Here is a 24,541-nt window from a genome sequence, read left to right as displayed (position 1 = left end):
CAGCAGCTCCGTGTTCAAACCCAGGAGCTACATCAATGACAAAACCCTTCAGCTCAGGAGAAATATGGGGAGGGCTGCATCCCTGTGTGCCAGAAGGCAGACACAACTGCTATTTCTCTGCCACAGAACCTCCCATTATTAATATAAGTGGGGGAAAAAAAAAATCCTAAATGCTTTTAAGCACAAGAGCTCCTAAACATTAAAACGGAAGAATTTCCATTCTTATGAGTTTAGCAATGCAGAAAGTGCTGGCAGCCCCGTGGGAGGGAGCAGTGGAGCGCAGGGGCTGGCTGCTCACTTGGAGCCACCTTTGTGGCAGCGCAGCGTCTCCCTAAGTGGGCCTTAATGTGTGCTCTTTAATACACACGGAAATGTAAATACGAAAAGTGCTTCTTAGTCTTTTAACACACACCCACCTCAGTGACATGAGAGATCGTTAAATGATTTCTGCAGTTTCTCTCCGGAGCATGCTGGTCAAGGATTTCTGGTGCGTTTGCTTGTTTGGATTATTCCTCCTGCCTGCAGCAGCTGTTGCTGCACGGGTCTTCTCTCGCTGCTGGTGCAAACCCTCCTCCTGCTGCACCCTGCAGCAACGGCAACCCTGCAGCAACCACCTGAACGGCTGCGTGTTCTGGCCATCCCGCAGACAGGAACCCCCGGGTGGCACGGCCGGGCCGTGTGTGCCATGGTGGGCACCTCGGGCTGCAACGGTGCAATGACCAAAAGGAGAAAACCCGTCCTCCTGCCTTCTCCTCTGAGACCTGGGCAGGGGAAGGGGATCACCATGAGCCCATTGCATGGCAGGGCCCAGAAGACCATGCAAAGCTTCACTCTTGCATTGCCCCTGTTCCTGTGTCGTCATCCCCCACGGCACAGGACCCCCCTCAGCTCCTGCCACACAGGCTCTCCCCAGCCGACCCTGCTTTTAGCGGAGGTCGCTGCCAGTCCATGCTGCTGGCTTCCCAAGGCAGGGATTTTGCACCCGTCCGAGTCCCCAGCTGCACCAACGGCACCAAGGCCTTCCCCAGACCCACAAACGATTCCAGCCCCCACTGCTCCACCGCAGGACAGCGGCAGGCAGGGCAGCGCCGTGGCTGCCACCCAGACCAGCGCTGGGTTCCATCACCCTGATGATGCCTCCCCCCCAAGGGAGAGCCGCTGCCGAAGGGGGAAGGTGCAAGCCAACAGCAGACGCCACCAGTGCAGAACAATTCACATTTATTAGTTCATACAGCTAACACTCGCTAAACATGCGTTCAACACTTATTGGTCACATTTCCACAGGTAGTCAAGTCACAGAGCAGAGCAGCGGAGCAGGGGCAGGTCGGGCTGACATGGACCCGCACCGGTCCCGCTGCGCAAGGGGAACCGGCTGTGCCACGGCGCGCCCGAGACGTGCCGGCAGAAACATTCATTTGGTCGTAGCGTAGTGACGGAAAGGCAGTTCCCGAGAGGCGCAGCACGGTGCCCGCTCCTCCTCGGGCGCTGCGGGGCGAGGGCGGCAGCGGCCGGACACGCTCTCCTGCCCCAGCCCCGGCTCTGAGCGTGCCAACGTTCACCGTGTGTCATGCCGAGGCAACATCCTGCTTCCCTGATTTATGCAAGGGATCGTGGGAAAAATGAAGTGTTTTACTGGGAGAAACCATCACCTGGAATATCAGCGGAAGGACCCGAAGACCGGGACCAACCCGTCTTGGAAACATCCCGCGAACCAGCCATGGGCAGACACAAGCACATGGCAGCAAACTGGACCCGCTTCCTCCTTGAGCTGCCCAGCACGCTTACGCCCAGGACGCAGGCGCGAGGGCTCTGCGAGGTCCCAAGCTACAAACGCAGCCTCTGCGTTGCACCTGCACCAGGACAGGAGCTGGAACCAGGCCTGGGGCTTGATGGGCACCAACAAAAACCAAACTGGCAAGAGCCACGTCCTGCCCCACAGCTGCAGGCAGGGGCTGCGCTCCACTGGGAGGGATGCCGGAGCTCAGCCCTTCCCTGCAGCATCGCAGACCTCCACCTCGCTGTGCAGGGACACATGGCCGCAGCCGCAGGACACTGCCCACGCTGTGAAACAGCGGCTCGGTGCAGCAGTAGCCGCAGCGGTCATTGCCACGGCACATTGGTGCTGGGCGAGAGCACGGCATGCGCAGCCCAACGCCTTCCCACGGGGTCAGGGGGCCAGGTGGGATGCAAAGTCAAAACTGTCACCCACAGGTTGAAATGCCGTGGCGGTAACAGGAACCAAGCCACAACCCACGGGAAGGGAAGCAAAACTCCAGCCATCACACCCCCTGTTCTTTGCTGGCAACAAACACTGGCAGTATTTTGTTTTTCACACAATCCCTTTGAGATGATAAACAGGATGTCACACGAGGTAGTTTTGTTATGGAAATTGAGTCAATAATGTTATCAACTATTACAAGACATTTTATAAATTGAAAGAAAACAATGAATCACAAAAGGCTTTGTTAAGGTTGATCGTCATCTGGTTTCAATTTCTGTTTCTTTTTGCCCTTGGGGGCATTTCTTCCACTGAACCATGTTGCTTCTTTCATAGACTTGTTAGAGGTCAGCTGCACAGGAGCTCTTTTTTAATTATTTTTTTTCAAGGGGAAGATATTGCCTGGGTTGGCCTCACTAGTTTTTTGCAGGGCTGGTTTAAACTCAGATTTGCAGATCCTGGCCAGTGAGACTGTTGGGAAGGTGGGTTTCAGCCCTGCTAACTTTTGCTGACTCTTGCTCAGCGCTGGCACTGCCTGTGGCTGCATTGGGCTGCACGGCGCCTTTTGGATACTCCTAGCAGCTGTAACTGAACTAGTTTCACACGTCAGTACCTTTCTCAAGCAGTCTGACTGAATCTACAACCTTACCGACCCATGATGAGAAAGTTGTACTGACTGGCAATTAAGATGCTCTAATTCATAAGCAACAGAGTCCAAAACACTGGGACTGGCTGCCAGGGACATATTGAAAAATTCCCATTTTCCCCTTTGCCACGAGCGTTCAAACACATTTAACACCGAAGGCAGAAGGATGAGGTAATGTGCAAATACAGACAAACCTCTCCCAGCCCTAGGAGCTGATGTGCCTTCATCAAAACTCTGAAGTTCCCTAAACGATGGTATTTTACACTTCACCATTTCCCCGTCCAACAGCGCCGGCGAGAAGGAGGGCTGCGCGCCGCAGGGCAGAGGGGCTGCAGCCAGAGAGGAGGCAGGGCAGCTCCGGGGCTGGCGGGTGCTCCCCACAGCCCTGACCAGACCCCCCTGCCTCTCTGCTCTCCCCAAGCCCCTCGGCCACCCGTGCTGCCCTGGGCTCAGCCCCGCTCTCCCCGCGAGCCCCCCGGGCAGAGCGGACCCCCAGCTGCCAGCTCGTGCGAGGGCAAAGCCAGCTGCAGCTCCCCTCGCCACGGCCTTCCAACAGCCCAGACGGCAACGTGCGTCTTCGGGATGCTTTTCCCGTTGGACCACGTCTAAGCCTTCAGTAGGCAAGCTTCCCACAAGCCAAACCAAAAGTTTTTCCCCCAAAATCTCCGTATGGGGGCTTTATTCAGCTTTCAATGGCTCCTCCAAACAAGTCATGAAAGAAGCAACTGTTGCAACATCAAAACTAGGGTTTCTCTGGGTCACATTTTAAATACTTATCCCTGAGCTTCTGTGTATTGCAAACAATACACCGTGAACCCAGAGAAACGCCACAGCTTGATACTGACATCCTATGTATTACCCTCGATTTACACATCATCTACAACTTAAAAATTAGTTTCATACTTAAACTAGTTCCCCAAGTTTCCCCCTTTCTCCTGCCTTTTATGTGGCAGGGATGATTGCCGCTTATTATCCTGAGAAATAACAACATTTTCACAGACACCAAGCTTCATAGCTTCAAATCAAAACCAAGAAAGAAGAAAGAATGAACGGTAAATAGCACATTCACAGGAGAATCTTTTTTTTTTTTTTTCATTTTAAAAAATGTAGTAAAGATAAAAGAAATTCAAGTTTTTTAAAAAAAGGTTGGTTTGAAGGACAAGACTGAATCTCCTTAACCCAAGGTGGCTGCAGCTCCGTGCAGAAGCCTGAAGAGCAAGGGCAGATTCTGCCGCGCGCAGCAGAGCGCGGGATGGGCAGCGAGCGGCACGCGACGTGAGCTCGAGCCTTTGCACGGGCAACTGCGGGGTGGGGGCACGGCCACGGCCACCCAGGCATCCCCCAGCGAGCGATGGCAGCTCTGCCGAAAAAACGCGGCGCCCAGGAGCCCTGCTTGCTCTGCTCGCTCGAAGCAACACCACAGCACTAGGAAAATGGGTGTTACTGGGGCAGCAGCTCGCTGGTACCGGTTGCCCTGCAGCTGGCAAGCCGGCTGACCACTTTGCACTGATCACCCCGAAAACGCCATGTTCCCCCTTTGGTCTTTGTGTGACGGGAAACGGCAAAAGCTCAGGATTTAAGAATTACAGAAAAATCCAGAGCTGCACCCCGATGACCCAAAGCAAGCAGTGCCGCTGCACAGCACTGCGGGCTAGCAGGCGTGAGATGAGAAAGACGAACGCTGCTGGCGTTATTAACAGTTAGAAAGTAGCTAGTGCGTATGTAAAACGGCTAGAGAATTAGCTCCTGCTGCATCTATTTTGCCATGCCCAGACAGAGCCCATCAGTTTTGAGGTACCTGGCATCTCTGAGCATCCCGGTTGTCCCTCCATCCCCCAGCCCTCTCGAGGGGCCGGGCATGCCGAGGACAAGGACTCGCTACTGACACACACCGTGGGGTCAAGGCTCAGCTGGCGGGACAGAAGCCTGACCCAAAGGCAGGCAGTGGAAGAAAACCCAGCTGCTTTCAAAAAGCTTTTGTTCAGGTCCTGGGGTCTTCCCACGCGAGCTGCAGCTCAGCCCCATCAGCTGGCAGCAGCAGTTTCTGCTCTGTTCTCTGTACTGGGTAACAAGCTTCAAGCTGCAAAACAGCAACGAGGATACCTCGGCAGAGTCCCTCTGAATATGTGAGCATGAGCACTTCAAATTTATGTCCCAAATCTCTGTTCAGATTAAAAGTAACTCTTCAGCTTTCCATCTGCACAAATGCTATGAAGGAGAGGAGGGGGTCAGTCAGCCAATTTATCTTTCAAATCGGGGATAAAAATTGACTTGTCATGGCAGAAAATTCTACCAAAGACTATTATTGTTGATTGATTCCTCTATGACAGAAGGTCAGATAAGCAAGAGCAGATAGATACCAAAGATAATGAACTTCCCCCTACTAGCATTAAGCACAAATAAAATATGAGTCCCTGTAAACGGAATGTTACGTGAAGAATGGAACAAAAATTCCAACCTTTCCAGGGTGTCCTTCAAACCAAATTCACAAATACATCTAGTGACTGACCTAACATCTCTACGTCTCTAGCTACATTCCTACCTTCTCATAATACCTGAGTTTGCAATGCAACACATTCACTTTACCCTGTTTAAAAAATACAAGTCATTAGAGGACTTGGTGCAGAAGATATTAAGAATGACTGTCCAGTGAGCTAGATTCTGGTTCGGTATATTAGCTTCTTCCTTACTTGTCAGTTCAGTAAGGCTTTTCTACTCCCTACAACAAATGGGTTATTTGTTAACGGATACTGCTGCCAATCAACCTTTCTAAAATTTGTTTTGTACAATAGAAAGTAGAACATTCTTGTCCATTCATCATCATAAATTATTTTAGGTTTTTTGGTGGTGGTGGTACAGCATTAGTCTTGGGAGTCTATTTTGGATAAACACTGAATATCTAACAGATTATTTTTGTTGAGTATTTGGCAATAAGATGACCACTTTTATGTACACTAATTAAAACGAACTCTTAATTCATCAACAGCTTGTAATAATTCAGTAACTGTAGAATAAAATTACTCCTATGCAATTTTAACAATTCCTTGAGTGTATAAAACAGCAAGCCAGAAGATAACCCGTAATAAAAAGATCATATCAAGCTATTTGGAAATTAAACTTAAAAGCTGAGAAATACTTTCTAACTTACAAACAGATATACTAAAATCTTCCCATTTACACTTGAGGTATAGGCTGTATGCAGAAGGCTTTCCTGAGAAATACGTGCTTGTCTTATTTTACAGTCAGAAAGTAAATGAGATTTACGGAACCACCTTTGGATTGTGAAGCTCTATCAAGCTGAACTGCTGCTGGGCCCAGCAGCCGTTACCCGTAACATCCTATTTAAATAATGAAAAATGAGCAGCTAGTGGACTTTCACAAAAGGGAAACCGTCAAGCTGGAAGATGCCCAAGCGGGACTGCAAAAGCGGCGATGCCGCCGTGGGTCCGCGGTCAGCCAGCAGCGGGTCTCCGAGGAGAGGTCTGACGGCAACGGTCGGCGCCCGGCACACGGCACAGCCGCTGACTAACCGAGAGATGGGCCAAGCCGGTGGGTCACAGCATCTCCTGGGCTGCAACCGAGGGAGCACCCGCTGGGTGAAGGGGAAGGAAAGACGACTGTGGTGAATGAGATTTTTCTCCTGTTCACCATCACATTCATCTCTCAGCAGCTCCCGTACCTCTGCACAGTACTCACTTTGTGCCACACAGCTGACATCAGGACAAGACAAAAAGGTAGCAACCGGTCCCTCCTACCCTGAAGGAACAGAAGTTGTTTCCCAAAATATTTTTAAAACAGCATTCAAACACTTGTTGATGAACCCTCTTGCTACATAAACATCAGATTCATATCTAAGGACACAGGGAAGGAAATCTAGCCAGGGCAACACAGCTGCCTAGGAGAGCTACTGAGTCTCCGAATGTTAATTCTTAATGAAGGAGATAAGAACAAGAGCATCTCATCCAACCTCTCCATCACCACCGTGAGCAGGAAGCCATGAGGTTACTCATGAGAATACCCAAGTTTAGATAAACACCAGCACTTAGCAGTTACTCAAACAGCTAACCAGTTGTCCTTAACAGCTCTGGGCCCCCCAGCATAAGAAGGACACAGACCTGTTGGAGCGAGTCCAGAGGAGGGCCATGAAGATGATCAGGGGGCTGGAGCCCCTCTCCTGTGAGGACAGGCTGAGAGAGTTGGGGTTGTTCAGCCTGGAGAAGAGAAGGCTCCAGGGAGACCTTATAGCGGCCTTCCAGTACCTGAACGGGGGGGCTACAGGAAAGATGGGGAGGGAATTTTTACAAGGGCATGTAGTGATAGGACAAGGGGTAAGGGCGTTAGACTGAAAGAGGGTAGATGTAGATTAGATGTAAGGAAGAAGTTCTTCCCTGTGAGGGTGGTGAGGCACTGGAACAGGTTGCCCAGAGAAGTTGTGGATGCCCCATCCCTGGCAGTGTTCAAGGCCAGGTTGGATGGGGCTTTGAGCAACCTGGTCTCGTGGAAGGTGTCCCTGCCCATGGCAGGGGCGTTGGAACGAGATGATCTTTAAGGTCCCTTCCAACCCAAACCATTCTAGGATTCTATGATTAAACCAGTTCTCCATGCAGTGGAGTGGTGTGGAGGTTGCGAGATGGAAAATCCAAGCCTTGCAACACCTAGGACAGAACAGTTTACCAAGTACAGCATTCATACCATTCTTCCTGGTAAGAAGGGATTCCACAAGCAGCAGAACAGTCCTGGCAGAATATGACTATGGATCATGCATTCCCCGAGTCCAGCGGAGAAAGCCATGCCAGAGGACACTGAAGTCCCCTATCCCCGTCACACAGGTCACATTTAACCACAGGGGACGTTAACTGTCCCCACAAACAGGCTGCTTGGGATTGCTGCAATGCAGAAGCCTCCTCAGTAGTCAGATACCACCTTGGAGGAATAGACTAAAAGAGGCAATCCTGCCTCTTCTCTAAGTAGGTTTTTCCTGCTTTTGTGAACCTAAAATGGATGTTAAGGAAGTGACGAGAAATTACTTGCAGTTCTCTAGCAACAAGAGTACCTTTGTGTTAACACCAGGAGCCTGCTACCAACTGCAGCAACGCAATTTCAGTCGAATGGACGGTGTGCAGCAACAGTGAGAGGCCAGCTGGTCAGGCTGGGGTTGGGGGCAGAGCCCACTCCTGCAGCTCCCAGGAGGGGACAGGGGCAGCGAGCCCCTCGCAGCTCAGGAGCACTATGATCCCGCTGGGGCGGGATTCGGGGAAACTGCAGGAGCTACCACCCGCATCTGAAAACTGCCAGGGGAAAAGAAACCAACTGGCTAGACAGACTTTTCCTTCTTCTCCACTCCCTGCCTTTTTAAAGTTATTATTATATTTAAAGAAAAAAAGCTTGGCACTTCTCTAACACCCACTTCTCCAAAATCGTCCATTTGGGATACTAACAGCTCTGTCGGTGCAGTGAGGCTGTTTGCTCTCTATGACAAACGCTTTTGGATACAAATCATGGAAAGAGCAGTGCGCGAACAGCATCTTCTCCTTGAGGTAGTCTTAGTCATCTCGGTCCCCAGCCCCCAAATACAAAAGAACTAACCCTAACAAACACTGTAACATTAAACATCTTCACATTCTGTAAACCGCTGGAGAATGCATCTGCTGCATTCATACAGAACCATGTGCATTGTGTTGAAGATCATACATTCAACTCTGTCGTGAAATAAATATATAGGAAAAAGAGTAAAAAAACAAAAACAAACAAAAAAGATTCTTGCTACAATGGCAGGGACGCCCACCGCCCCGTCTCCTGCCTGGATCGTGTTTGCCCCTCTCCCGGGGTGAGCCAGCTCCCTGCCTGAGGCGCAGCGTAAGGCACTGGCCGGGGTGAGCTGGGCTCACTCTTTGCTCACGCTCGTCTTGCAGGAATGTAGAACGGCCTTAAAAAGGAGAGGCAGCTGCTCCAGGGGGACATTCACCATTTTTCCTGGTAAGAAAAAAACCAGAATTAGCAGCCACTCCTGAATCAGATTTCAGAGACACCTAAGCCAGCAACACTGGAGATGGTCTTACCTTGAACCTCTCAGAGAAACAGTTAATCATCCTACTGCTACATTAGACATTTGATATTCATTTGGACACAACAGGATTTATTATTTACTGAATCGAAAGCAAAATAAATGGGCAAAGTCAGATCAAAATGATTTCTCCACAATGGAGCAGTATTTATAGAAACTGGGAAAGACTAAATCCTGTCTCTCCTCAAACTCCCTTGTTGATCTCGATGAGTAAATTATGAAAGCTACTCTGTGATTATTATCTAGTTCGTTACAACAGAGTAGGATGAAGCATATGGAGCCTTGACACAGGGAGCCAAGTATCTCCCTTTGCCATAACATTCAGGAACAAACAATGTTTTAGTAACACCAGACCTTGTAAGATCTAATTAGTGACACAACTACATTTGAAAATTCACCTGCGGATTTCAGAGGTCCAGATGAGCTGAAACCTGGGGGTTACACTGCAGAACTGCCTGCCACTCTGCTTATCATCTGCTCCTAATTAAGCGGCATTTCAGGGATCCGTCTATTTCTTATGAGAAAACTACTCAAGCCAGGATTACACCCTTTTGAGACAAAATGCGTCTGAGTTGGGATTGCAAGGGGGAAAATAAAACAAGAACCTGACCAAAGTACTTAAAGGGTGGCAGGTCAGAGCAAGGCACGTCTTCTTGGGAGCAGGGGACTCGGGAGCGACACATAACGCCACGTCCGCCAGTGTCACAGGGACAACTTGCAAAGAGCCAGTCTGGCTGGGTGAGCTAGGGGTGACGGGAGATCGGCTTAAAGGTGAGAGAGAAGCTTCGATAGAAAAAGATCCCACACAAACATACTCCACCAAAGTCAACAAGAATTTCACTGTTATAAATTAGTTTTCTTTTAAAAGCTAATTTCGTAACTTGCACACAATCTCAGTGGGAGACGAGCTCAAAAATTTACCTGCAATATATCGTATCTCTGGCAAACACATCATTAAATCCGGAAAACGGTTTGGTTGGTGTGGGTATTTGTACTCCGTGAAGTCCTGGCAAACATACCAATACCGCTTATTCAGCTGCTCCAGTTGGGACGCATTAGTTAGACCCCTGATGTCTGAAAGCGAATACAATTAGAGTAATGAAAACATGATGAAAACATCCTAGAAAAGCAGCAGACTCGCACTTATTGCCATTTCTTCAGCAAAGACAAACTGACTGCTAAAACTCTAAGCTGAGTCCCTGCTTTGGAGACTGGCTTTGAGTGCCCAGCTGGACAAATACTAAAACTCCTGTCTCCCCTCCCGGTGTGCCTGCATCGCAGATGCGCCTTTACACGCGTGTCTGGGTACAGGATTTCCTTCCACGGAAGACCAGGATGAGAACAGCTAATGTCCTAAGCTGCTCATCTGCAGAGCTCAATGGATGCTCTTGGAGATAACAGCTCCAGCAACCTTAAATCCCCGCCTGCCTGGTGTAAAGCAGCTGTATGTCAAGGTTTAGTCCTCACAGCGGATTCAGCGTAATACTTCCTCAGACACAAACATGTTGATTTTAGCTATATCATCTGGGCTGAGGAAAGCGCTCAACTCTATAATTCAAGGTATCATCATATTTCTCCCCATCTGCTTATGAATTATGTCATACAAGCTTTATAAACTTGTCAACTTGTTATTTTTAAATTTAGCTTTGCCAATGTCAGGCAACATACACAAAGGAAAAATGGAGGTTTCCAAGCTATCAAACTGGCAGGAAGGCCCACTGTCACCGTTCAGCATGATCAACGGCATCGGCACACTGCTGGGGGTCCTGGGAAGGATCCAGCATGGTAGAGCAAGGAAGGTGCAGAGCCTCGGTGCAGGCTGAGTACTGTAAAACCATCTGACGGAAGAGGCATTTATCTACTGCCCAAAAGCTGACTTTTAAAAATAATTCTCAGGTATTTCACATAAAAAATTGCAAACTTCAACTAAAAATAAAAGAAGACAGGAAGTTAATGAAAATACATTTTGGAAAACAATGGAGACAGCTCGAGAAGTGTATTATCCACTGTCAGGAAACTGCCCAGGGAAGCAAACCGGAACCTCAGCCCGGCACAGATTGAAGCGTCAGCACTATCTCCTCCTGGAAATGAGTGGGGGAGGAGAGAGCCTGCAGCACATTTTTACAGACTGCAACTATCTTTCACAGTACAAAAGACTTTGGGGACATTTATTTCCAAAATTACAGCTGAACACCATCCATTAAGCATTTGCCTCTCAACAGTTTTCTTCATTTACAACATGAAGAAATGTCCTGCGAGGCCCCACAGACACGTGGCCACAACAAACGGCTGGGAAAGGGAAGGGGATCCACAAGCAATGGATTGAGACAACGTACAAGACTGGAGACAGGGACAAGCACTACCGAGGAACAAAACCAATTTATTCCAAACTATCTCAGCCCACTGCTGTTGTTAGGAAATGACCAGGATCTTCTCACATGTTGAAGAATTACTCTGCACGGATTTTGAAATGGCCAGGGTCTTGCAGCAGCCTGCACTGCCAGCTTTAATATGCTGGTTAATCAACAGGAGCATACAGTCCCTTCTTAGGCAGAATTCATTGCCTGCACATAAATACTTCATTCGTGATCACTTTTCACTTTGAAGAGTTAATATTAGGTATAGAAATCTGAAAAGTAGGAAGCCAGCTAGGTGACCTAAGTATATATCCTGAAGGTAAATATCTTAAAGAGTCAGAAAAGCTCTAAAAAAAAGGAGCACTGGTTTTACAAATTCACCCTTTAAAGCAGAAAAATGAGCAAATACATTTTCTAATTGGGAATCTTTGAAAGGTTGTTATGCAAATAGTCAACGTTTACTTCAGGAAAAAAAAGCCATGGAAATCAACTGGTTTTAAAGTATCATTTAGTTAACTGCCGAAAGAGTTACCTAAAGCAATAATACTTTTAGATGACACATCTTTGTCTGATGAAAAGTTTGTTAGCAGCTGGTAAGTCATCATTCACCCAACCTTATCCAGGAAGGTTTCACCAGCCTCTCTGCTCTGTTCTTATTCTGGTATTGGTACCCTTGCTACATATATAAAATGACACACTTACTGTCCCTGGTGCCTATATTTAAAGGCAATAAAAGTTGGCTGTGCAAATGAATTAATTCACTTCCAGGATTTCTTTATGTGCGTACCTAAGTGTCCCACTCTGCACGGCATATGGTCTGCACACATACATGTGGGTCTTTGTGGGTTTCAGACCCCTTCCTCCCATTTTTCATCAGGGAAGCAAAGACTGTTCAGACTGTTTCAGAGAATTTCTCCAGCGGGGCCGATACCTTCTCTTCGTCGACTCACCTTGATTTAGGAAGTTAATGGCTTTCATACATGCGTACTCCTCGTTGCTGACCTTCAACTGGTTAAATTTGCGAAAGAGGTAGATCAACCGCTCCATCACCTCCATTCCCTCTTCACTGAATCTGGAGGATAGACATCACACATCAACGTATACAGGACACAGTCTGTACAATGAAGGCAAGAAGCTTATTAAAATAACTTCAGAGATTTTAACGTCTTCCAAGAGAATTAAAAAAAATTGTCATCAAAACTGCTTGAAGTCTGCGGGAACCACTAAATTAAAGTAGAAGGAAAATGACTCAGTTACAAACTTGACTGCTACAGATATTTTAGCAAAAAAAAAATCTCTTGGTGTTTCAGTTTATCCCCAGCCTGCTCTGACAGAGGAAAAGGTTTGATGGAGCCAGGAATATGCAAAAACTTTGTGTGTGCTTGTAGGCACACTGCTTTGCCTCTCTATGCTTGTATGTCCCCAGATTTCAATGAGGATTGTGTCTTTGCACTTCGCTGGGCTAACAGGAGGTTTAACTAAGCAGTTTGGGGAATGAGATGAGATTTCATAGAAATGTGGAGTGATACTTGTCTTGTAGGGCATGAAAATATCCTGCAAAACACCCATCATCCTGCCAGATGCAAGGGTCAGTAGGTATTCCCCTCCTGCCTGGTATTGCACTGCACCCATCCGTGACAGAGAGCGGCTCACAGCCACGTTATACAGCACTGCGCCTTACTCCTGATGGGTATTTCTGCAGGATAAAAGCACCTCTAGCAATCCTTGGAGTGCTTTCCCCCATTCAGAAGACAAGCTGCTCCCAGCAGCGTTTCGCCCCTCACCACCTTGCACCTTCCTTCAATTTGTGCTTTCCACCATTTGCAGCAACCCAGCGTAACCTGCACTGGCCACCAGCAGAAACACCAACGCATCCTTGGGGGCCTGGAGGTGTCCCCAACAGCTGCACAGCTCCCTGCATCCCACCCTAAGAAATCCGGGATTGGTGCTGCTTTACAGCACATTACAGAGGGATGCTGGCTCTTGCAACAAACACATCCAACGTGATAGCCAAGTTTTTGGTTTTAAACAAACCCCTCCATTCTACAAAGCTGATAAATTAATTTTAACCTTTGCCTATAGAATCAGCGCAATCCCCAGGCTTTGGCTCTGCACAGCACATTTCAGTGTACCAGCTGAACAGGGCAGCACCCAAGCAGGGCTGCTCCGGTGGTACAGGACTGCAGGAACACGGACCCCAGACCCTGCTGCAGAGACGCTGCCTCCCAGAACAAAGTGCGTTTCCAACAGCAAAAGTGCCTCCAATTTCTCATACCTGTACAGTGCTGTTGGAAGTTGCCTGGATTTAAATAGTGAGGAATTACACTGACCCATGTACAACAGTGGCACACACTTCATTTATCTGACAGACAGGTGAGGAAGCTCACCTCCCGAAAACTCCCAGGAGTGACTCACTGTACTTCCACACAGCTGTATTTATTGCCTGTTCATTATGGTTTGTTAATTTTCTTCAGCTGAGAGCTTCTGGGGCAAGACATACTGCAGGAAGGCTGGAATCCTTCTCACAAATAAAAATATGCATGAAACCACAAATAACCAATGTTAAAGGGAGTGAAACTGCAGGCTATGGTCTGAGGTTGAATTGTGCAGTCTAAGGAACACAAGCCTTTTCCTTCTAAACCTTCCCCCTCAAAGAGGACATGCGGGATTCATTGCACTTCATAAATGCGTATCAAGATCCACCCAGAAAAGCACTGCTGCTAGTGTGGACTGTCAGGGATCCTCCGCTGGGATCTGGATCCACCATCTGTACCAGCCCTGGAGTATCTCACCAGGCACAGCCGCGCTTCTTTCTGAATCTGTGCCGTTTGCTGAAAACAAGCCGCGCATTTCTCCTGAGCATCCACACTCGCCAAGGGAAGCCAGTGACAGAGATGGGCAGGAGAAGGCACGCCGATGCAGAGGGAATGTAAATCTCCCCGAAATCTCCTGGGAAATCGCCTGATGTAGATTTCATGGGTGCAGAACGAGGTCCTCCTGCTGAAGAAGGGGCCGGGCTGCTTCTTCAGGAGTGACGCCTCACGTGTGCACCATGCAAAAGCCATGGCGTAAGCAACAGGCAGAAGCGGAGCTGGAGGGCACCGAGGGCTGCCAGTGTACACAGGCATGGCCCAGGACCACCCGCACGTGCCAATGCCCCCTCGGGAACACATCTTGCAGCAATACCCCTGGTTTCAAAGAAACCACATATTGCAAAAATGCTCAGAAGTGCGGCAGAAGTGTTTAGGGATGCTTCAGCTGCACTCTGGCATTGTACAGCACAAAGAATAAGAGCACAGCCAGAAAGCCATCTTTGAATAGAACAAAAATAGAACCTTTTTCACTGAATAATACCTTATTTTGGCATGTGTGTTTGTTTACTTCAAAGTTATTTGTAAAATGCATGGTGGAGTTTGACCTCAGAGAAGTGAAAACAAGCTATCTGAACTCCAGGTCACTTCTTCAAGAAAGTAATATTGTAAGTGATGAAAGCCTTGTCGGCTAATCTAAAGTTGTACAAGTTTTCTTGCTCTCAAGCTGACATTAAAAATCTTGCAGGTGCAAGATCGCAAAGCTCAAGAAGTTAATGAGCACAAAGACCACTCAGTCGTCTGTTGGGTTTAATTGTTTTTAGAGCATGCACATTTTTACCAGCCACTCATCACTTCATAAATCCAGGAGAGCTCTTCTCTCATTCCTGCAGTTGAACTGTCTTACTTTTCTGTGCATACTTTCCTCCCCCTTTCAAACAAAGCTGTTCTGTTTTTCACAGCCCTATTTCTTCTCGAGGACTGACTCCTCCACACACTTTTCCTCACAGTTTACACCAGGCAAGTTTCTGGCTGGGAGTTATCGGGATCAGCTGGAGAGGAGGGGGAAGGGAAGCGCTATCAGGAGTGCTGGGGGAGGTCAGGAATCTATTCATTTCATATTCATCTCCAGAAAAACAGCACAATAAAAGAAAACATTTGATCTAGCAGGCAAACAGAACATTTAGCCAGTTGTTAGAAGTGATTAAAACACAGGGGCTGCCTTCATTTGTCACCTACCTAAACATTAGAGTTGCTCCCATCCTTTTGCTAAGTAAGAACAGAAATTAACCTCAAAGTGCCAGATTATCACAGCTCAGCAAGATTTCTTCAGCCGGTTGAGATCTAATGAATTTTGGTTTGCAATAATTACTGATCAATGCCAGAGCTCTGCAAAGAAACAGGGGCTCTACGAGGAAACTCATAAGTCGGACACCTCTCCATAAGAGCCCCTTACAAATCCAAAGGGACGAGCTTTTCCACGAGTGCATTGGACAGGGTGACTGACACCCATGACCTATCCCACTGCTGCCAGCAGACAGTCAAGCTATGGCTGAACTACCATAAAGACAACCGAGAGGGAGCCACGCAACCTGAGACCCCTCATCTGTGCAACTTCCCGCTAAATGGCTTTTTTGGTGTGCGTTTTCCCACATTACTAATGACAATTAATGATACTTGAAGAGCTGTATCAGAAGAAGAGACTGCAGAAACATTCCACTCCCAAGAACACCTATTTTCATCCATGTGCACAGATCTTCTCTGGAGGACTTTCGAGGCAACCAGCTCTGAATTGCCAGTTTCTGAAGGGCGAGGATTCCTCCTTTGTCTTGTTTTCTTACCTCTCGCTTGTATTTATCGCAAACTCAAAATGAAACAAACACTTCTCTTTTGAGGCTCTGACCAGGACAGCAGGAACAAAAGGACGGCTGAATGCAGAACAAGAGTTATTGTGGTTTTCTATGACCCTTACTGTTCCTTGCAGGAGCAGCACCAGATGCACGATGAATGGCCGGGCGGAACAGCACCGCGGAGGAACCTGCCCCAGGAAATGAGACACCTGGGTCCAGCTCTCAGCTCCTCCGCTCGCCTCTGCCATGGTCTCAGCCAGCCAGCCCCTCTGGTTGTCGAAACAGACACACAAAGGAACCTCAAGGAACCATTAGATACTGTGATGGCTGAGGACCACAGCAGTATTTTAAATCTCTGCTCATTGGATGCGTAGATACCCCAGTGACTCTTGCAAAATCGCCAAGTCTAGCAAGGGCAGAGCGCAAACGGGACAGATGTTAAAAGGGAGGGTGGGCAGCAGTTTCCGTAAGTCCGACCTATTCTGCTATAATATTGTGAGATTGTGAGTCTACTACCAAAAGGAGGATCTGTCTGGCACCAAGACTACAAAACAAAACACCCAAACCAAAAAACAACACCCTGACCAAAATGATAAATGAAAGGCAGGTTCCTCAGAGCATCAGATAGCATGTACTATGGAAAAAACAAGAGCTAAGTTGCAACATCTTTAAATTTATGTAATCAAAACAATGAAATAGCAATTAATAATGAACACTTTGATAATACAGACAACCAGCTTTGTGAACAACCTTTCCACTGGCCCAAAGGGTTTTTAAACAGGACCTTCCGTCCTATATCTCAGGGTTACCCAAAGTGTTGCTTAGTTTTACTCTCCCCTTAAAAAAGGCAGTTTGTAGGGCTGTGCTGGAGGATGACAGCATTGCTATGGGAACTTCAGAAAGCACCATACAGCACTATGCACCTTCCCCTGCAGAAGGAAGTTTTGGTTCAACCCTAACTAACCATGGCATACTTTCTAAGCCTGGAACAACCATCCCCTAAAAAACAGAAAAGGAAAACAGCAGCAGGTGAGGTGACCCATCCCAGAAGAGGTGGTTAGTTGGTCACAGGGCCAGAAACACGCACCCGACCGCCATTCTCCCGACTGCTCCTCCATCTCTAGATCTCGCTCCCTTACCCACAGGCTCAGCGCAACATCTCACCTGTGCAGCTCGTCGTCAGAGGGAGAGTACTTGGAGGTGACGTCTGCAAGGTCACCAAAGATCTGCTTGCTGTAAACAGTCAGCGAGGAGAGCAGGATTAGCTCCTGCCACGTAGAGCTGAGCAGGCAGGTATAGTCTTTGATGGAGAGTTCGCAGAAGAATGGCAGCTTCTTGATCCAAGCAATCTGCCTGAAAAGCAATTCATCCGCCAGACGACACAACAACGCAAACAGCTCTGCCTGAGTCACTTTATACCTGCAGGCACAGTTAATATGAAGGCATAAATACAGTTAACAACATTGAATGACATCATCTGACAAGGCACTTGAAAAGCAAGGCAAATGCCACAGGAATTCGTGTTCGAGTGCCAAATGTGCCGGTGCCCTAAGTGTCACCTGGCAGTGGGAGCCGTGATGGCCAGCACCCAGCCTGCCTGGCCAGGGGCTGCAAGAGGAGCCCCCCCCCAACCCCTGGGGTCACCCACCCGGCCAGCACCCAGCCTGCTGGGCATGAGGCAGCTCGGCCTCAGAGACAGCCCTGCAGCTCTTGCCAACGGAGGGACTACCCAGCTTTTTTCCACTTGTGTATTTTTCCAGCTTAATTCCATGCTTATTACTGGGCCTTTTGTATAGTTAACGCAGTGTCAGGGCTGAAACCCATCAAACCTGCTCCCATGCAGGCTCAGCCTGCCCATGCAGCCTGGAACCCCAGCCAGCTCCGTGCATGCCAGCTCCAGCCCCAGGCAAGGGCACAGGCCACCCACAGGACGGAGTCCGCTTTGCTGCTTGCACTATGGCTGCATCTTCTCCCAGGGGACGTGCTCCCCGAGCCGATCAGGCTGTGAACGCGCGCACCCGGCCACCCCCCTCGCCGTCAGCAGCCCCTGCGGCACAAGCTGCAGCCACGTGTGCATGCAGGGACAGCCCAGAACACGCAGCCCTGGGCAGCCTCTTGCCCCATGCCGCACACACTCACCCGTCCTCAATGAGCATCGGTGTGCCGAGCGGCTCCAGGTCCTCCGCTGACACTAACTGATTGATAAGACTGTGCGACTGGGGGTCCAGGCTGCGCGTTTGGGGGGGCATCAGAGCCGAGTGAGCAGAATAGCTAAAAAGGTGCGGGAGGTACTGATAGTGCGTGGACACCGGCGTCCCGATATACTGATCCCTGAGTGCAGCGAATCCATTCAGCTCCACGGACCTACTGGAAAAGAAAAAGCTTTTTAATATACCCCCAAAATTCCACTTGATCCACTAAAATGTTGCATCCAGCTCCATCAGAAATGTTAATTAAAATAGGGAGGAAAAAATCAGAACAGGAAACGCCTTTGTATTTAAACACTACTCTGGAAATTGAGAGTGTGCAGACCAGACACCTTACACTTGCCTCATGTTGAGCCTGGCTCGGCACTAGTTACCCTTATGGAGATCCGGGATCTGCTGCTGAGCAGCCATTTGGAGAATAAAACAAAAACCCAACTGTACAAAGCATTTCCATCCCAGTTTCCTTAAACAGCCAAAATTTAGGACTGTAAATTAAGTATTTACGCAGCCAGTGAATACAAATATGTCCTAGCTTAAGATGCAACTGAAAGTAGATGTAATGCAGGTGTGAGATTCTCGACATGTTTACAATCAAAGGCTGCATCAGGAGGCTAGCACTCCTATTCCTGATGCAGTAACTGACATTAATATAACACAATCAATTAGTAACCTAAATGGAGTAATTTATTTTCAAAATCTGAGCACAGTGCAGAAAAAGAGCTTATGCAGAATGAGCAGTGAAAGGTAATCAAGTTCCCATGATCTGCAGAAAAGAATATCAATACAAATTAAGAGATATATTTTAAATGTAATTTTAACTCAACATTGCCTTCTTTTTCATTTGCTCATGACCATTTCACCTCCCAGTTCAATTTTTTTCAATCCAGTGGCTGTCCTTCTTAAAACACAATTAGAAATGTAAGGTTCTGCAGGATGCACAGTTTACACAAAGATGCACTCACAGTGTATTCTTCCTACATTGACCCAAAGTATCACTCAGGGAAAGACAGTCAAGATTACTGTAATACGAAATTCTTCCAGGGGTCATTCCCACCTTGAAGATGGAGTAGAAACGGGTGAAGGCTGGTTGCTCTCAGAAACTCCATTTCCAGGGGAACTATGGTCACTGTCTCCGTTGTTGCTCCATGACATGTTTGCCTCTCCCTCAAATTCTTGCCCAGACATAATTCTCTCAATCTCTTCCTCTGATATCTGTCAAATACAGGACCATTATGGTTACTTCAGTTGAGAACAGAAGGCAGAGCCTCGGTACACGAACACCTTGACCGTACAGCCACATCCAACAGAGCTGAAACCACCCTGCACCAGGAGAAACGCTTCACCATTCCTGTAGATATCACACCTTTCCTTTAAACTTAACGACATACATGAAAAATTCTATTTGCAGCTAATTGCGGTGACCTCCAGTGCCTGCAGTACAATTCAAGTGACGATAACACAGCAGGCAGGAATGGACACATGAAAAGACAATGTCAAATACACACAGCAACGAGCCATAAATCAGCCACTGTCACACAGTGAGCAACCTGGGAGTAATAGAGGCCAGTTCATTGGGAACATCACTCAGTACTCGGCAGAGGTAAAGGCAAACAGAAAGTGGGGTAGGCTCCAGTTTGATAAAGCAATTGAGAGAAGCAAGGTGACACATATGAAATTAGTCAGGAAAACATTTACAGGGAATTGTTGTTCACTTGTTTTTCCCCAGGTAAGAACCAGGTGGCACCCAAAGAAGTAACCAAGCACCTAATACTTAAAACAAGTATTTAGAGAGTAATATATATGAAGTTAAAATAGACTTGAAAAAAATTAAAAGTTTAGTTCACTGAAGTATAAAATTTCAACAAAGAGCTGGGTATGCTCCTGGAGAAATGTTGCATCAGTAGTGGGGAAAATACAACATAAAAGTTTCTGGGCTCTTTTTTTTTTTTAATTCTGTGCATGTCCCTTAGCGAGGTTGTTGCAAAATACAGAAAGACCTCGAGTTAACATGCTGCAAGAAAGTGCAGTGAACTCTGAACATCGTTTTCAAGAGCCAAACATTGCTTAGACAGTTTATTCCAGTCTTGCAAAAGTGTCAGAAAAACTCAGTAAGCTTACCCAGCTACAGCATCTGAAGAGTGCAATAGCTAAATAGTCTCACTGCAGGAAATGGAGTTGATGGCATGACCTATGGTCCAACATTGACCGATCACGCAAGTCTCAGATGAGCAAGGGCCCACTCTGGCTAGCAACGCCTGCTGTTTTACTACAGCTACATTGCTCAGAGAGGCAGTAAAAATTGTTACCTGGCCAGAAATTAAATGTTTGTTCTTCTTCGATAGACCCCTGCAGGCTTTAAGAATCAGTAACTAATGCTGTTACAAATATGATGTTTGCAAACAGCAGAAAATGTTCTATCATTACTAAGAGATTTTATTGTTTGAGCTAGGCTCTCTCTGATGCTGACCACAGGCATGGCCGCACTGTCCAATTCTTGCCCTTTTCTCGGTTTGCTATGGAGGACCTTACTGAGCAAGCAGGGCATCTGGTTGGTGGCTTCTCATGGTTTGGTTTTGGACTGGGGCGAGTAGTCTCTTCATAGGCACAGAGAGTCAAAGAAAATTCTTTCAGTGTTATTTTTATTTTATTAAAATAAATAGTAAACTTTTAAAAGACCTCTTTTCTAGAAGCGAGCTGGAAATGGCCATCATTTCTCACACGTGCAGTACAAGCTGTTGTGCTGAATTACCTCGCACTTTACAAGACATCTCCAGACAAGCTGCACCATCAATCAGCGAGACATTTACTGGGTGCCCTGCTTGCAACAACTGAAGGAATTGCAGCAGGCAGCCTGTGAGATTTACTGGGAGCTGTGGAGGGATGGACGTCCTTGTGCGGCTCACAAAGGACAGAGCGCTGCAAGACTGCCCGTGAATTCACATAGGCACCCTGGGACTGCGCCGTGTCCCCTCCGGGAAAAAGCAAGCACCGAACTTTATTTACAAATCTACAGGTCATGACGTAATTCTACACTTGTGGAGAGTCAAAACCCTGCTACGCCAGCAGAAGGCAGAGGCAGGGCCGAGAAAGGCTCAGTCAAACGAACCCCAGCCCCATCCCACGCCGAGCTGCTGCCGCGGTCCGAGCCCACTGCTGTGAGAGGAGCTGTGTGCCGAGGCCAAGAGAGCAAAAGCTGAAGGGAACTGTGGAGAAACGGTCGGACATGCTCACCTGGACAGGTCCGATGCTTTTGTTTCTGCCTCCGGGCATGCCATCCTCTCTGATTGCTGAAAGAAAACAAACCAAACCTTGGTGAGGAACACTACTGTTCAGTATTCCAGAAATACATAAGAAGGTATCTACTGTTTTGAAAAAAATCTTTGTATCTTAAAAGATTCATTTTGTTCACCAAAGCACAGAAACCTCCAGTGCCTTCCAGGGCACTGGAAAGCTCAAGCAGTACACACCATGACCCTCACCCCAAAGGGTATAAACGCATTGATGGGGCTACAAGCATTACTCAGAGAGTTTAGTATTTCTTCATGTGATCCTTGAGTGACAGGTAACGAAGGAATAGCAATCCTTTATCACAGTTACTTCCAGCATAATTTGAGAGATGGCACACAGAAAGCAAACCTACTTCACCTCCAGAAATAATGCAATGAATACCCACAACTGCTAGAAAATGAAATGCAAACGCTGGCGTTTCTAACTCCACTGCCCACAGCCCTGTGAACCACCGCGAGCCAGACTCCACCTGGAGAGACACCAAGCAGTGCTACCGACAACACAGAGATAAAGCACTTCACTGGTAACTAGTAACACCGCTGTCACTTCAGACGGTCAGATCTCCTACAGCTATCACAGAAAATGGAGGGGAGATGTTTTACCCAGCCAGCTGCATGCAAAGCTGTTGTTTAAAATTCGAGTTACTAGACCGAGCTATGCAGTTCCATTTCAGAAGGGCAGCCTGGTTTCTCAATACAGCAGCTGCATTTTTAAGGCTCTTTAAACAATTTCCAGGGAGCTTCACTGAAGTCCAATTAAGGAGATTATCCTGGAGCTGCTTCTCTACCTTCCTCTTCCCTTTGCTTTTCTCTTTGTCGGCAGAGCAGCTCTGCAGAAGCCATCAACGTTCGAGGACCAACGCTGCTCCTCGTGCGCCTCCTCTCCCGGGCCGGGTCCCCCTGTTTATCAGGTCCCAATCTCTTTCCCACCGCGACCTGGCCAGACTTGGCAGGAGGCTCTCCCCAGCTGCGCGGTGACCTTGCTGCTGCCGGCCGGCCTCACCCTGCTTGGCACACGGGGCTGCAGGAGGCCCTCCCGAAGCAGAAAATGACACAATATTTAAGGAAAAATTTCTGTACCAGAAAAGGCACGCTGCTGCTTGATTTTAAATATCTGCAGCTCAAATCATCCTCATCTGCCTCGGTGCTGCACTTGCAACTCAGGGATTACAGACGCAGGTTCAGCTAAGGCAATTGTAGCAAGGCAGAGCTATGCACACCCTGCACCTGGACCTAAACTGTGTTTTCCTGAATTAAAACCACCGAGTCAAGCAAGGCAAATCACTACGCAAAAGTGTCCTGATGATTTACAACTCCAGCAGTCCGTGACCAGCAGCACAGCGATCCCTGTGGCACCTTACAACACCACGTTACGAAATCAGCAATACAGTTTTAATCCTTCTAACGCAAACTCTATCACCTCCACAGAAGAGCAAGTATTTTTATTTAAAATGCCAGATAGCATTCATTTAAGCACACTGGAGAAGCCACAAACAATTATGGTTACCTTCTACATCACACAAATCTCTTAAGATATAGCAAGACAATAAGCTCATTTTAACAAACAAAGCTGTTTATTTTCTATGAAAGCTCATTCCAAAAAACATTAATTTCTCATTAAAAAAATGTGACTGATGTAAAACTAAGCTCTCTGTTACTCCCTTTAGGTTTTTTTAACTTAATGGAACTACAGTAAGAGTTTTCCAATTTGGGGGGAACTTCTCTAGTTTTCCAAGATATTTTATTGCTAATTGTGATTCCAAAGGCTCCTCGGCTAATTCCATTACAAGCCATGGACATAAATTGTCTTGGTCTTTTGATTTCAAAGTGTAATTATAGCAGACATTAGCTTACATCTTCCTTTTCTACGTCCACATCATTTTATAGAACGCCTTGGAAAATCTGCCTCTGCAGAGTTTACAGTTCTTAACCACGGAGACAACGCTGGTTGTCACCAGGCTGGTCTTTACTCTGTGCTCCAGCTCCCATCGCCCCAGCAGAGCTGCCCTCCCTGCTGAACTGGTCTGATGAGCTGCCTGCCAAACTGGCAACGGTTGCCAGCCACTGCTGAGGGCAACGCTTCGCAGGAACTCTTGCGCTCGCCACTCAAACCCACTTTAACCCCTGTGTACTAAGAGGAGTTTGTAGTTTGGCTGCGCAGGTCCTTGCAGCAGTGGGTGCCATTTAAACCAGAGCTCTATCCAAGGCAGTACCCAAGCTCATGCATGTTATCTTTACGACTGCTGATATTTTCAACAACTGGAGGTTAAACGAACCCCATTACTCTTGATGCAGTCACCGTCGCTCCAGCAGTTCTCCGCTGGCCAGTGGTTCGATGCTTTGCGGACTGCCTTGCCGGACCCTGCAGGCATAGCACCCGACAGCGAGACTTACAGGACGCAAACTGACTTTGTTTATTTTTGTAAATTCTTACAACCGTTCCTAGCTTAAATGGAAGAACCCCCCACCCAGCCCCTGGGAGGTGCTTGGCACCACCTGGTATCTGCTGCGATGCTTGACTTGGGTATCAGCAGGGACAAACACGTTCTGCTGCAGAGCTCAGCCTTCGTGGACCAGCACTATTCCCTGCTGCTTGCAGCTCGGATATGGAGCTCCCCCATCTCCCAGATCATTGTACATTCAAGATGCTTCTCTCAAACGGGATTTTTGGAAGTCTTGCCAGTTGCGTAACCTAGCCAAGATCTGCCACAAGATGTCGTAATGTTTTTGCTGGTGGTCCATCAAAAAAGGCTTGGGGGAACCTGTATGGTTCCGAAGCACAGACGCACTCCCCCAGAAGAGCTGTACAGGGCTGCACGACAGTCAGTCTCCTCAAAGCTGGTTTCCCTTCCCATGTTGAGCTCTGTGCCTTACCTGAATTCAGAACTAACCGTACTCAGACCCCAGTATGAAGTAACTTTGCGACTCCATCACGCAATAATTTGGGCACCCTGGCGTGAAGCACAACGCTTCTTAACCGCCTGCGCCCCTGGGTCGCTGCCTGCAGACTGCTGCGTCCTCTGCGGAGCCGAAGCCGGGGCGGTTGTTGGGGGAAGAAGGAGCGGCGGTCGGTCGGTCGGTTGGTTGGCAGTCGGTCGGTCG

General features: G+C 47.9%; 1 protein-coding gene across 2 annotated transcripts in view; it reads right to left on the bottom strand.

The window, feature by feature from the left end:
* The window catches only part of NR6A1 (nuclear receptor subfamily 6, group A, member 1), a 108,858-nt gene that overhangs the window by 27,564 nt on the left and 56,753 nt on the right, over positions 1-24,541 (bottom strand). Inside the window, exons 3-9 of one of the 2 annotated variants that reach the window (XM_010570710.1) lie at positions 21,384-21,439; positions 19,207-19,364; positions 18,085-18,312; positions 17,110-17,364; positions 12,236-12,357; positions 9,850-10,002; positions 8,211-8,837 (exon numbers count right to left, since the gene is read on the bottom strand). The exons of the other annotated variant lie outside the window; for it this stretch is intronic. Of the exons in view, the coding sequence (XP_010569012.1) occupies positions 8,749-8,837; positions 9,850-10,002; positions 12,236-12,357; positions 17,110-17,364; positions 18,085-18,312; positions 19,207-19,364; positions 21,384-21,439 (1,061 nt within the window). The 3' untranslated portion in view covers positions 8,211-8,748. Of the gene's footprint in view, positions 1-8,210; positions 8,838-9,849; positions 10,003-12,235; positions 12,358-17,109; positions 17,365-18,084; positions 18,313-19,206; positions 19,365-21,383; positions 21,440-24,541 lie in introns of those variants that run through there. 2 annotated transcript variants of the gene reach the window in all.

Source organism: Haliaeetus leucocephalus, unplaced genomic scaffold (genome assembly GCF_000737465.1).
Source record: "Haliaeetus leucocephalus isolate CR32 unplaced genomic scaffold, Haliaeetus_leucocephalus-4.0 Scaffold306, whole genome shotgun sequence".
Lineage (NCBI taxonomy): Eukaryota > Metazoa > Chordata > Aves > Accipitriformes > Accipitridae > Haliaeetus > Haliaeetus leucocephalus.
Note: the sequence above shows the minus strand (reverse complement) of the source record. Positions and strands in the feature narration are given on the sequence as shown.